Genomic DNA, 14,004 nt, shown 5'->3' with positions numbered 1-14,004 from the left:
AATATCTTCTTGATATCTTCTTTTATTTGATATTCTATCTTGTTCTTTTAATTTATTCTAATTTTTCTTCTTCTTCTTTTAAGGATTGATTTTGATTAAGTTCAAATTTTATTTTAATTATTTATGTCTTTTTATGGAATTACAGATAATAATTAAAAGATATTAGAATTAAAATTTTGTCTTATTAAATTTTTTTTTATTGTGGAGTAATGATATTTTTATTTTTATTTTTATTTATTTAATAAAATCAATTTCAACTTAAAACCTAAATTAAAAGTTTAAAGTGAGAGAGCGAGAGGGAAACTAACTTTTCATTAATCATTTCATGCTAATAATTTAAAGATAGCATGTGTCCTTGGCGAGCTATACTTAGGATATCATGTCATTTGATTACTATCTCCATCTCTATCACTCTCCTCTATCTATATCCCCTTACCTCTCCCTGTATCTCTCTCTTCCCCCACTATCCTTCCCACTTTATCTATATCTCTATCTCTCGCTCCTTCTTTTATATCTCTCTACTTCTATATCCTCTCTCTCCCTCTCTCCCCCTATATATATATATATATATATATATCTCCCTCTCTATATCTATCTCCATATCTTTCTCTCACACACATTCCCTATTTCTCTTTCCCTATCTCTATGATTATATCTCTCTCACTCACATACACATACACTCCCTATTTCCTATCCCTATCTCTCTATCTCTCTAATACACTCCTTCATCTCTCATAATCTCTTTACATCCATCTCTACCTCTCTATATATCACTTCCTATATTTTTATCTTCTATCTCTCTATCTCCCCCTCTCTCATTGTTTTCATCTTCCCTTCTCTATTTCTCCTTCTCCCTCTTTCTCTCTCATTCCATCTCCCCCTCTCTCTCCCTCTATCTTGCCCTCTCTCCTCTCCCCATCACTCCCTCTTATTATATCTCTACTTCTCCTCTCTAATGCATATACACACATTACATGTTTCTCCCTCTTGATCTCTTATCTATTTATCTATCTATCTTCCCCCTCTCTATCTCTCCCTCTCTCTAAACTATTCTCTCTATTACTTGTCTTTGTCACCTTTTTCATCTCTCATTCTTTCCCCCTTTATCTCCATCTCCATATATCTCTCCCCCTCTCTATCCATATATTATTATCTCCACCTCTCTCTCTGCCTCTTATTCACTCTCTCTCTCTCTCTCTCTCTCTCTCTCTCTCTCTCTCTCTCTCTCTCTCTCTCTCTCTCTCTCTCTCTCTCTCTCTCTCTCTCTCTCTCTCTCTCTCTCTCTCTCTCTCTCTCTCTCTCTCTCTATTTATTTATATACATATATCTCTATCTTTCTCCCTCTTTGTCTATCTATATTTCCCTCTATCTATATAAGTCCCTCTCCATCTCTACCAATTGATATCTCTTTCCTCTCTCCATCTCTTTATATCCTTATCATTCTCTATCTCTATCTCCTTGTCTCTCCATCTCTCTCCCTATCTCTCCATCTCTCTCCCTATTCATATCTCTCTCTATATATGGGCCCTCCCTCTCTCTACATCCCCTCCTCTCTATTTATCTCTACCTTTCTCTCCCTTTCTCTTCACATATATCTATATATCTCTCTCTTTCTCTCCAATATATGTCTATCTCTCCTATCTCCTGCTACCTCTCTCACCCTCTCTCCAACTTTATTTGTCTATCTCTAGCTCTCTTAATTTTTCTATCTCTTTATATCTCTCCCTCTCCCTCTCTCTATATCTCCTTAAATATCTCCCTATCAACCTATCTCACCATCTATATATATCTCTATCTCTCCCTCTTCCTCTACAAATCTCTCTATCTCTACCTCTCTACCCCATATCTTTCTATCTTTATCTCTCCCTCTACCTCACCATCTCTCTATCTATTTTTTACCTCTTCCTCTCTTGCTCTATCTTCATCTCTACCTCTACTTTCCTCTCTCCCCTCTATCTCTAGACATCTCTTCTCCTATCCATCCATCTATTTCCCCCCTCTCTCTCTCTCTCCTCCCTCTTTTTATACCTTTATTTATATCTATTTTCCTCTCTCTATATCTATCTCTCTATATTTCTTCTTTCATCCCTCCCCTTTATCTAGTTATATCTTCATCTCTCTCTACCACTATATCTCTCCTCCTCTCTCCCTCTATTTATTTTTCTCCTCCATTTCTATCTATTCCTTTCACCTCTCTCTCTTTATCTCTCCATGTCTCTTTCCTTCTCTCCATCTTCCTCTCCTCTTTCTCTATCTCTATCTCCAACTCTCTCCATATCTCTATCTTCTTCCCTATCTCTATCTTTTTACCAATCTCTCTCTCCCACTCTAAACCCCACCCCCCCCTTCTCTCTCTCTCTCTCTCTCTCTCTCTCTCTCTCTCTCTCTCTCTCTCTCTCTCTAATGAAATTTGATTATCTTCTTGATTCAAAGGTTTTGAATTAGTTATGATTGGATCATTGTAAGTAGATGCATAGTTGATTTGAAACTATCAATTCTCCATCGAGACATTTGTTGCACAAACAACATCATGGCCTACCAATTGACCCCATGTAGTACACAAATTTGTGTAAAAATAGAGCAAAATTTTATCTAATTCACTTTCCACACCTCTTGAACATAATCATTGCACATGAAAATGCAATTGTTAGTTTAAATTAAGTAAACAAGATTGTAAACACAATTACAATAACAAAAAAATCATATACAATCTAATTGAAAAAAATAAATATATAAATTCAAAATAAATATGAATGTCTAAGAATTAGAAAACCTAACAATTTTTCAACATTTAATCATCTTTTACACAAAATAAACCTATTCAAAAGTTAAAACATCATATTTGAGAATTAGAAAACCTAACAATTTTTCAACATTTAATCATCTTTTACACAAAATAAACCTATTCAAAAGTTAAAACATCATATTTGAAACAAGGATGAAAATGTATATTCCTAATAATCCAATGGCTCTTTTTAAACTTTTCGAGACACATTAAAAAAGACAAAGGAGTACATACCAAGTAGGTTACCAAATATAGAAAACTAAACATGGTTGCATCATGGGTCACAATCCATACCCTACATTGAATGTGAGTTTCATTCAACTTTTGGAGTAAGTTGCAATTTTTTATGCAAGATGAAATTTTTCCCCATAATGAGTTTGCAATGACAAAATTTGACTTAATTTTTATGGAATTATAGATGACATTGAATGTTGGCCTGCTTTTGATGTTGATACTAATACTTGTTTATATTTGGTTGGCATTGACTTGGCTTCCCTAAACCTGTGGATGGGACTGCTACTATCATCATCAACTAATTTTGACTGCCCTTTGTATGTTTTTAAACTATAAACACTTTGTATATTTTTGCTTTGTTTGTTTGTATAAGGAAAATGTAAATATAACAACATAAACTTTTCTACTCAGGGGTTAAAGGTTAGTTTTTTTCCTATTTGCTGTCTCATTCTTATAATATTGGGATAGATGATCTTTCAGATATATTTTATTCTTTGTGTAGGTGATCTTTCAGAATTAATGAAGATTGATTGAGAAATTATCTTTAATTTCTATAAAATATTATATCATTGGGAAATATTTATAAATCATTTATGTTTTTTTGTTTTTTTTTCAATAAAAAATATACAAAAGAGATGTTCTTCGAGAAGAACATTTAGAAGAATAATTTACGTTTGTCTATAATTGCAATGAGGCATTACAATTATCTGCATATCAGCACCTTAATTCACTGTATGTAAAGGGAAAGTTTTGCATATTTTTGACTCGGCTCCAATACCAATTTCAAAGTTTTGTTAAGGATAGTTTAAATGCTAGGTATGCAAATGATAGTTTTGTAAGAGGACTGTCATAAAAAAAAATTGGGACAGTTATGCGTTCCCATCAAACTTAAAAGCCTGAAACCCAGTACCACCAATTCTAAATATAAATATAGGACACAAGTGGCCAGGGGACTTGAAGTTGCCAAATGTAAAGATCTGGTCAAAAGATGGGTAGTACAGACAATATATGTAGCTATCTAATAAGCAGTGTTAGGGCTACCCACTTAAAACATGGTAAAACCAGGGCCCATTTGATGGGATGCCTGATTTGAGTCTCCAAACAGAGAAATTTGACTGCAAAGAGAAAGAGAAATGGGTCATATTGGGTAGGGCTTATTCATGGTGAAGAAGCAGCAGAGTCAGTCTTCTTAAATTAATGTTGGGTTGGTTCTTTGACAATCCATCCCCCTTTGAAAACCTTACCAGTTTGTTGTCTAATTAATAATAGATACTTTACCTTGATCTCCAACCAAGGAACAGGAAGAATTAATTTCACATGATGAACTGAAGCTCAAGACTAGTCCACATAGGCCTTGCATTGGGATTGGTACAGGAGGTTAGAGTTTGCGGAGTTAGATATTTTTTTTCTGTTATAATAAGACCAATATAAATTCCAGTTTAGGGGACCCAGAAAATGATGAGAACTTCATCATAGATCCAACTTATGTGCCCACTTCACACTGAGCAGAGGGCATTTGAGTTCCCCCATCGAAATGCTTTGACATTAAGCCAAGAATTGTGTTGGAGAGAATCATAGATTGCACAGAGTAATTGAAACTCTAAGCAGAACCTACCTCAGATACATGGCGGGGGCATGGAGGTAGTCACCATGAAGCTGAAGACAATTGGGTTGCTGGAGTAACTGCCTAAAATTTGTACCGATTTGCAGTGCACTGACTGTCGATTTATGCACCCATTTTATCATAAGAACAGAGCTTGTTCTGTTTTGTATGAGCAAATGCTATTTTAATAGTGGGGTGTGTGTGGTTTTCCTAGAAAAATGATTAACGGAACGGATCTCTACAATGTGCTGACTGCAGTGGTGCCACTCTATGTGGCAATGATTTTGGCCTATGGGTCTGTAAAATGGTGGAAGATTTTCACACCAGATCAGTGCTCTGGCATCAACCGTTTCGTGGCACTGTTTGCAGTCCCTCTGCTGTCCTTCCACTTCATTTCCACCAATGACCCATATGCCATGAACTTGAGATTCATTGCTGCAGATTCCTTGCAGAAAATTATGATTCTATTAATGCTAGGAATTTGGACCAAGGTTGCAAAAAATGGGAGCCTAGAGTGGATGATCACTCTCTTCTCACTTTCAACATTACCCAACACATTAGTCATGGGAATTCCTCTGCTGAAGGCAATGTATGGGGAATTCTCGGGGGATCTAATGGTGCAAGTGGTTGTTCTACAGTGTATAATCTGGTATACTCTGATGCTTTTCATGTTTGAATACAGGGGAGCAAAATTACTAATTATGGAACAGTTCCCGGACACAGCTGGTTCAATTATTTCATTCAGGGTGGAATCGGATGTAATGTCTCTGGACGGCAGAGAACCTCTGCAAACAGATGCAGAGGTGGGAGAAGATGGGAAACTTCATGTTACAGTGAGAAAATCTACTTCTTGTCGTTCTGTATACTCGTCACACAGATCTCAAGGATTGAGCCTCACTCCCAGGCCTTCAAATTTGAGCAACGCAGAGATCTATTCTATTCAGTCTTCAAAGAACCCAACACCCAGAGGCTCAAATTTTAATCACGCTGATTTTTTTTCCATGTTTGCAAGAAGTCCCCGCCAATCCAATTTTGCCCATTCAGACATCTATTCACTGCATTCCTCAAGAGGTCCTACTCCTAGGACTTCTAATTTTGATGAGGAGCATTTCAGGGACATGGGCAATAAGGTTGTTGCACAGAGTACTAACAATGGCAATTCTCCTAGATTTGGACCACCCACGTACGGTAATACAGCCCCAGTTCCAATGTACACATATGGACCGAGGAGCCAAGGGAGCCAAGGGAATGGATTTGAGCTAAACCCATCTGTTACTCAAGGAAATTTGAGCTCAAATGGCGGTGTGTATCCTGGTCCAAATCCCGGTATGTTGTCTCCCAATGTCTCCAGAACAGTGAAGAAGAGTCCAAGTGATCCGAGGGCTTCAAAGCAGAGGATGATGGACGATAATAAAGAGCTTCACATGTTTGTGTGGAGTTCTAGTGCTTCCCCCGTTTCGGAGGCAAATCACCATGTATTTGGCCATGGCCCAGACTTCGCACTTTCTGATAACACTCCCAATTCCTATGGCAAAGAGGTCCGGACGTTACCCGCTTCTCCCAATGTACACACAGCCAATGGAAGAAAAGGTTAGTTCCCATTTTTTTCTTACATATCTTTTATATTCAGATGATGAGGCTCAGGGCTGGAATGCTAACCCATGCTTATTATGACGTTCAAAGCTCAGTTGCAAGGAAATTCTGCTTCTTATCTTTCTCCATTTGGCATTTCGGTATTGCCAAAACAAGCACATTTCAAGGAGATCAAGATCCTCTACCAATGTGGGCAGCCTTGCATTGAGGCTGCCAGTGCTTATTTTATCATACAGTTATTGCTAGCTCTTTGAGTGCCACCATGTGATGTAATCGCACTCTTATATCTTAATTGTGGAGACACTGATAGCAGTTGTATTTTCATTATGAAAACAGGATACAGACTAAAATGTGATCCTGAATTTTGAAACTAAATTATGAAGTTTAGGAAATTTATAAGCTTGTGAATAGAAACATAACCAGTCTGCTAGATTGAGTTAAACATCTTGAGCAGAAAACAGGATTAATAGGTGATTTCGTGTTGCAGGTTTGAACGAGGCCCGCCAAACATATGAAGAATATGTCCCTGAACGGTTTAGTTTTGGGCACAAAGGAATGGTCCAAGAGGAAATCAATCATAAGGAAGCTCCTCCTCCCCTTGCGAGTCTCTCCAAGTTCGGTTCTAGTTCAACAGTGGAGCTCAATCCCAAAGGCCACGATGACTCCAAATTCACAAATATGCCTCCTGCCAGCGTCATGACTAGACTTATTCTTATAATGGTGTGGAGAAAGCTCATCCGTAATCCCAATACTTATTCCAGTCTTATAGGCCTCACTTGGTCTCTCATCACCTTCAGGTTTGTTTCCTGCTGCTACTACTACTGTGCTGTATCTAATTTTTCTGAAGTGAGCCATGCATATATCAGAGTTACGTGTTTCCCTCTGTTTATTATCAGTTATTCTAGCCTTCACCTATCGCCCTGTACAGTTTTTGCAACAATTTCTTGCTGCTGCTAAGGTTACCATTGTTTAAATGGTTTCTGTTAAATAGTCCTATCTATATTGCTATAAGGCCTTTTGTTTAGGATTAAGTACACGAGGGCAAGTATTTTTTTATGGAGTGTAAATAGAACATTGAATTATTTCAGACAACACTGCTAAGATGGAGCACATGAGCTTGTACTTGTGAATATGGGTCCTTTATGTAAATGATTGCTTCATGTAAATTACTTTCGAGTAGAGTAAAAGGAATACAATTTTTCAAAGTGTGCAACCTTTTTATTTAATACAGGTGTAAGAAGAAATGAATCTGTGTTGTTTTATATCAATATCAAACATCTCTGTTATATTTTCATGTTTTTATAATCACTTTTGCAGATGGAAAGTTGAAATGCCAGCAATCCTAGAGCAATCAATAAGAATATTGTCTGATGCTGGTCTTGGTATGGCCATGTTCAGTTTGGGTATGTTTTGAATCCTTCTCTCTGTCTCTGTTTGAGGAGTTATTTTGCAAATCCCTAGAGTATGCCTTAGAGGGCTTAGTCATGTAAACATCTAAGACTGGATTAAGATTTCAGTGAGTTTATCACATACAAATAACTTCTAAGTTATAATAATGGATTCACTATTCTTGTGCTTCAAATTTCCTGTTTGGGTTACAGGACTGTTCATGGCATTGCAACCCAGAATCATAGCCTGTGGGAATTCAGTTGCAGCATTTGCAATGGCAGTCAGGTTTCTTACTGGGCCAGCTGTAATGGCTGCAGCTTCTATTGCTGTTGGCCTAAGGGGAGTGTTACTGCATGTTGCCATCGTCCAGGTATGTAGCAAACATTGTGATTAGTACCTATTGCCAAAACCAGCCTAAGTTAGAAACCTTCCTTTTTATGCAAATCTATTGCTGTTATTTTGCTTAAAAATCATCTATGCCCAATTGTTAGGTTTTCTGTTCTAGAACTTAAGGGGAGGTAGCAGAGATGTTCTTATTTTGTACTCTTATCCGTCAACCATCTAGAGACCTCTAGGTTCTCCTTATTTTTGTTACTCAATATTTGCATGTGATTTTTTCTTCTTTGATGTGTGTGAAGCTCTGTTTGTTCTAAATACCGCCGTATTGCAATTGGATTAGTTTCTTTACTCTGTTTCAAGGTCACTCTTTTTTCTTCATTTTTTCTTTTGCTTTTTCCTTTTTGTTTGATAATCATTTACAAATATGAATAACAACATGAGACCAATATAAGTTCTTGCAAGCACATGAGTCTAATACTAACTCCTTTGAGCTACCACACTAGAAATCACATATGGAAGACCAAGAGTCACAACTTAGAAATCCACTAAACTACCTCCACACTAGAAGCCAACTATGGAAGACCAAAAGTCACAACTTAGAATTCCATATTAGATGTCCCTTTGAGATTTGAACTTGGGTCTCCATAATGAGAACTCAATGCTTAACCAATTAAGCTCAACCCTTTGGGCATCTTATTGTTTTTTAAAATTAGTCTCTTATTGGTTTTTTTTTCAGTTGTTTTTGGTGCAATTGAAGTAACCTTCCTATTGTCCTTTAAAATTAGTCTCCTTGATTCTTTTTGTTTTCTTTTCTGGGCATGGGAAAACCTCCTTATTTCACTCAAGGAACTATAAGGCTTGGGTGACTTCCAACCAACTATTTTGGAGGTCAAACTCTTCCTTTTCTAGGCAATTTGGAACTCTTAAACAGCCAGGGTTAGAACCTGGCCTTTGTGTGGGCAATGCCCATCTCTACCAGTAAAAGATTTCCAGCCAACTCCTCCTCAATTTATCTGATTGAAGATTCTGTTATCGTCCACAAGTTATTTAGCAGCACCTTATTTATTTTCATGGTTTTTGTAAGCTAAAGTTGAATTCTTAGGTTTTCTGACATGTTTTATTGCCATGGCACAGGCAGCACTCCCTCAAGGAATTGTTCCCTTTGTGTTTGCTAAGGAGTACAATGTACATCCAGATATATTAAGCACAGCGTAAGTAATTGGTTTTAGGATCTTGTCCTAACAATTTTTTATCATAAAAGAATCATGACATTTTACAACGATCAGCAAACCAGTACCATGTTGCTTGTAAATATGAATACACAGCAATAAATGAAACATTCATTTTTACGTTGTAGTCTACATTAACCACTGTATAATATGAGTATTTATTCCATAAATTCTGAAGCTGGCTGCTGCAAACATGGGGCTGACAATTGTGTGGATTGTTTGCAGTGTTATATTTGGCATGCTGATTGCACTGCCGATTACTCTGGTATATTACGTTCTTCTCGGAGTTTGAAGTGTAGGGACTTTTGACCTGATTGAAGAAGTGCAAGGAGCCTTTCATGCAACATTCAAAGCCATAATCTCATATATAACAAACAATACAATACCAACCATGACCGACAAACTTTGAGGGTCTAGAGAATTTACTCACGAGAGCAGAGCATTGTTAATTTCCCTGAGAACTTTTAGTTTGTATTCTCTTTGACATTTTGTCATGTCTGCTTTGTCCTCTTCAAGAAGGTCTTGTGACTACCATCCTTTACACCAATAGTAACTCCCAATTTTCAGCCAGCATTCTTCCTAATTATGCTTTGTCAGTTTCAATCACTTTGAAAGAAAGCTAGCTTGTTAGTTCTCCTATGCATATTTATGTGGAGGTTGCAATTTTTTTTGCGATTCCTGCCTCTCTTGTATGGTATATACACAAAAAAGGTGAATTGTAAGGCCCGCACATCAGTTTCTACTTTCTACAATCTCTAACATGGAATTAGTTTTCTTAAAACCTTAAGAAGATTATAAAACTAGTTTTGCCTTAAGATTTTCTTGACCATTATAGTCTTTCATAAACTAGGTTTTTGTTATGACTTGAACCATTTGCAAAAGTGCAGGTTTTACTTTTGTTCAGAGAGCAATGAGATGAAATTTCAAAATCAAATTTGTTGTGTTCCTAAAGTATGAATCGATGTCATGCACATCCAGACTTTCTTTCAGTTTGACTTCGGTCTGCACAATTTAGTTCTTTTCAGTGCAATATATTGGGTTCTGAAACGAGTAATGTATTAGATGTTTTCTAATTTTCTATAGATGTCTGGTAACACAACTAAAGAACTAATACAAATAATTAACTGCAGACATTTTACAACAAAAAGTTTATGCTCTGATGGTAACCACATAAAGCAAATGAGGAGACATGGCAATTGATTTATGAGTTTTCATTTGCACAAAATTAATGGCATAATTGGACAATTATTTTGGGACAACATAGAATTATTTAGAGAGTAATATTGGAAACACAGAATCTATGGTTGCAATGTGTATTTTGATAACTAATTGTGGAGTTTATTCGATCAACTGGTCCTAGTTTTATATTGTGGTCTATCCAGCTTGAATAGAATAAGTTGAGTTTTTCTAAGTATAGAAAGATCTCTCATGCATCTAACAAAGTATTTTTGTAGCTGGTTGTAAAAATGATTTTTCATGAATCAGGGACATTCAAACACAAATAAATTAACATTGCAGAGGCAGGTACACGGGGCTTTTTGTCCAGAGTTGAACACTGCTCTATGTTTCAATGATGGTTGTAATCACTCAATGACTCAGGCATGAAGCAATACCCACAATTTCAGATTTCTTGATGTGAGCTCAGGTACAGTCAACACTGATGGAGCGGGGCATCTATCCAGTCAACACTGATGGAGTGGGAGCGTCTATCCACGGTCCACCCATCTAAAAAGAAAACCATACTAAGGGGATACTTAAAGACCTTTTTTTTAACACTCTTCTTTAAAGTTTGCTTTTTAGGTGGCTGGATAGCCACTGGTGGAGCTTCACATGATAAAGCTAAGTTTGGAAGCATCTATTCAGCCATCTAAAAACCAAAACATATGAAGGGGATACTTTGAATACTCTCTAAAGTTTGCTTTTTAGGTAGCTGGATAGCCACCAGTGCAGCTTTACATGGTAAAGCTAGGTTTGAAAGGATATTGCGAGATTGTAATAACAAAAATTCATTTGGAGAGTATTGGGTGTCTTCTAGGAATAATGTGTCCAAGGCATTTAGCAGTTGAACGGGTATCCTTAATAGCTCAATACTGATTTCCTTTTAGAAACTTTAAAATATTCAATTAGATTCCATTATAGAACATCAGCATACAAGGGGTTTAACATTATGATTGAGTGCATGGGAACTCTGTCGGAGGGTGTGAAATGAGTATCTTGTGGCATCAGGAAGTCCTTCCATATTGACTAACTAGTCTACCTATATTAGAATGATGGATTTATCTCCAGTTATCATTAAAGGGGGTTCCATATAGGAGGTGAATATGGCTGTCAATAACAGGTCACAATATCCTAGATGAGGAATTTGGAATTTAAAATTTGAGAGGGAAGAGAATTAAATGTAGATGGTTGGTGTATAGAGGGTTGGGATCAATTGGATTAAGTAGATGGTTAAGATTCAAAGGTTAGATTCAAATATGGATTAAAGGTGGTTGGAGATGAATGGCTAAGATTAGCTTGATTGATATGATGGTTAGGTTTGGATGTTGATTTCATTTTGGATTTGGTAATTAGTATATAAAATTATTTTTTAATTGATTGGTGGTTGAGTTTGGAAGGTTACAATTAGTTTGATGATTTGGATGTTTGATTAAATATATTGATTTCATTTAAGAATTTTAAAATTAATTAAATTGATGATTTGATTAAATAAGTAGAATTTAATTAATTGATAGGGAAAACCTAATTAGTTAAATAATTGATTATATAATCAATAAGGAGAGGGAAAATGATTTATGATTAAAATCGATTAACGTATAAGGATGAAGTTTAGTTGTTTACATTTTTCTCATTTTTGAAATGACGTCACAATTAAAAGAAGTAAGGTTTCTACGGAAATAAAATATAGGCATTTGATGAAGTGATGGGAAGCCTCAATCTATTGAAAGAAATAGAGTTAGAAAGTGGATTCTTTATGCCCACTTGAGAGGGCAGGCGGGTTGACAAGACGTGGGCGGTTTGTCAAAACTAGAACCAAATCCAAAGGGATAAAGAATAGATAGGGAGTGCAAAGAGATAAAGGGAAGGGGCAAGGGGGAGCATGAGAGTTGTTTAGATGTATGGTGGTTAGCAATGTAAGGGAATGATAAATAGTGTTGTAGATGAAGAGAATGCGTGAAGGGTTATAAAAATGTAAAGGTTATTAGGTGATGATGTGTGCGATGAGAATAAATGATGATATGATGTTTATTATGGTTATGGTTAATATGATTGTATGATGAGGACTAATGTCATTAGCTATAGATACACGTGGGGGAATCATTGAGGAGTTTCTAAATGTTTTGAACAACTTCTTTGATATAGCATAGAACAATATGCATTAGGATACAAATATCAAGGTGATGTGTTTCATGTCTAAGAGGATTGATACAAAAACAAACAAATTTAGACAAATGAAAAAAAGACATTTAAAGATGAAAGAAAAACAAAAAAAAGCATAATGTGGTCTAAACAAAATGGGTTGGAAGGATGACACATCAAATGATGGAGTGACACTAAGATTATCAATCATATGAAAGGGACTAACATGAGATATGGGGCATAGGATAATGTTGCCTCTCAACACAAAAGAGGAATTAAGGTATTAAATACCCATGATAATGATGTTAATTTCTAGTTGGTTTGAGCTATGATGTTCTCTTAAGGATTAGGGAAGGGGATGAGGCCAATAGAGTGGGGGCTTGTTTTCTAGTCGAGTGGATGTTCTAAAAGTTACTATTGCATTGTACCAAAAGGTACCAACAAGAGATAGGCCAAGCGTGCTTCTCAAAGTAGGGATCAATTTGTTGCTCCTATTTCTTGTTCAAAATAAAAGGAGGGGGGAAGGTGGTGGCGAGAGGTGAATATGGAGGGAGATGGGTGGAAGAGATGGTATAGATGATGCCTCTAGATGCAAGGAGTGCTTATAGATAACAAGCATTTAGTTAATCATGTGAATGATGTAAGTTTTCATTATGGTGCTTGCCCAAGGCACCATAAAATAATTTTCACCAAATGCCATTTTCAAAATCAAATCCTAATTTAAACCTGGTAAGTACTTCCAACTTAACAATTTAGGTATACAAATTTGAATTGAAAAACTTACAACCAATGCAAACGTAGTGTGTTTGTGGATGTACTCACAATGTGCTTGATGTCAGGTTGCTCTTGTAGTCCCAAATGTGGTATAATTTACCTACTTAGATTCTTCTCTTGTAAATATCTTGTGGAAGGATGGAAAGCTTGATTGCATGGGAGAAATTTTGAATTTAAATTTGAGAGCTCAAGAAGAGAATAAAATGCAGGTGGTTGGTGTAAAGAGAATTGGGATTGTCTGGATTAAGTAGATGACTGAGATTAAAAAATAAACTATATTTGGATTGAAGTTAGTTGGAGATGAATGGCTAGGACTCATTTGATTGATATGATGGCTAGGATAGGATTTTGATTTCATTTTGGAGCATGATGATTTGTACTTGAAATTGATTTTTAATTGATATTGGAAGGATGGGATTGATTTGATGATTTGGATGTGTTAGGGTTTAGGTAGATCCGGAGCAAATACAAATTAACAATTATATGCAAATACAAACACAAAAGATGAAGAAAATTGCATAACGCAGATAACACAGAGATTTAACGTGGTTCACCCAAGATGGGCTACATCCATAGAACACAACCATCCAATCTTTTCTTATTACCCAATAAATCAGTACAACACCATTACAATGCCCTTTTACATTCCAACTGCTTATAACAAGCATTTTTTAGGGCAACATACAAAGTCGTCTAACAAA

The 14,004-nt window shown here is 36.2% G+C and overlaps 1 protein-coding gene across 1 annotated transcript; it reads left to right on the top strand.

Annotated features, from left to right (window-relative positions):
* Positions 1 to 3,804: 3,804 nt before the first annotated feature.
* LOC131033195 (probable auxin efflux carrier component 1b) lies at positions 3,805 to 10,106 on the top strand. Its single transcript, XM_057964343.2, has 6 exons — positions 3,805 to 6,212; positions 6,703 to 7,012; positions 7,533 to 7,618; positions 7,817 to 7,974; positions 9,078 to 9,154; positions 9,398 to 10,106. Exons 1-6 carry the CDS (start codon positions 4,841 to 4,843, stop codon positions 9,462 to 9,464), a joined length of 2,070 nt encoding a protein of 689 aa, XP_057820326.2. The 5' UTR covers positions 3,805 to 4,840; the 3' UTR covers positions 9,465 to 10,106.
* The last annotated feature ends 3,898 nt before the right edge of the window (positions 10,107 to 14,004 follow it).

The sequence above is a fragment of the Cryptomeria japonica genome, chromosome 6 (genome assembly GCF_030272615.1).
Source record: "Cryptomeria japonica chromosome 6, Sugi_1.0, whole genome shotgun sequence".
In the NCBI taxonomy this organism is placed as follows: Eukaryota; Viridiplantae; Streptophyta; class Pinopsida; order Cupressales; family Cupressaceae; genus Cryptomeria; species Cryptomeria japonica.
The sequence above is the reverse complement of the archived record's forward strand: the minus strand, read 5'-3'. Positions and strand labels throughout refer to the sequence as shown.

Excerpts from the sequence above, each read along its gene's own strand:
- LOC131033195 (XM_057964343.2), top strand. The coding sequence starts at position 4,841 with ATGATTAACGGAACGGATCTCTACAATGTGCTGACTGCAGTGGTGCCA. Across the intron at positions 6,213-6,702 it reads CACAGCCAATGGAAGAAAAG|GTTTGAACGAGGCCCGCCAA; the intron begins GTTAGTTCCCAT and ends TTCGTGTTGCAG. Across the intron at positions 9,155-9,397 it reads CCAGATATATTAAGCACAGC|TGTTATATTTGGCATGCTGA; the intron begins GTAAGTAATTGG and ends GATTGTTTGCAG.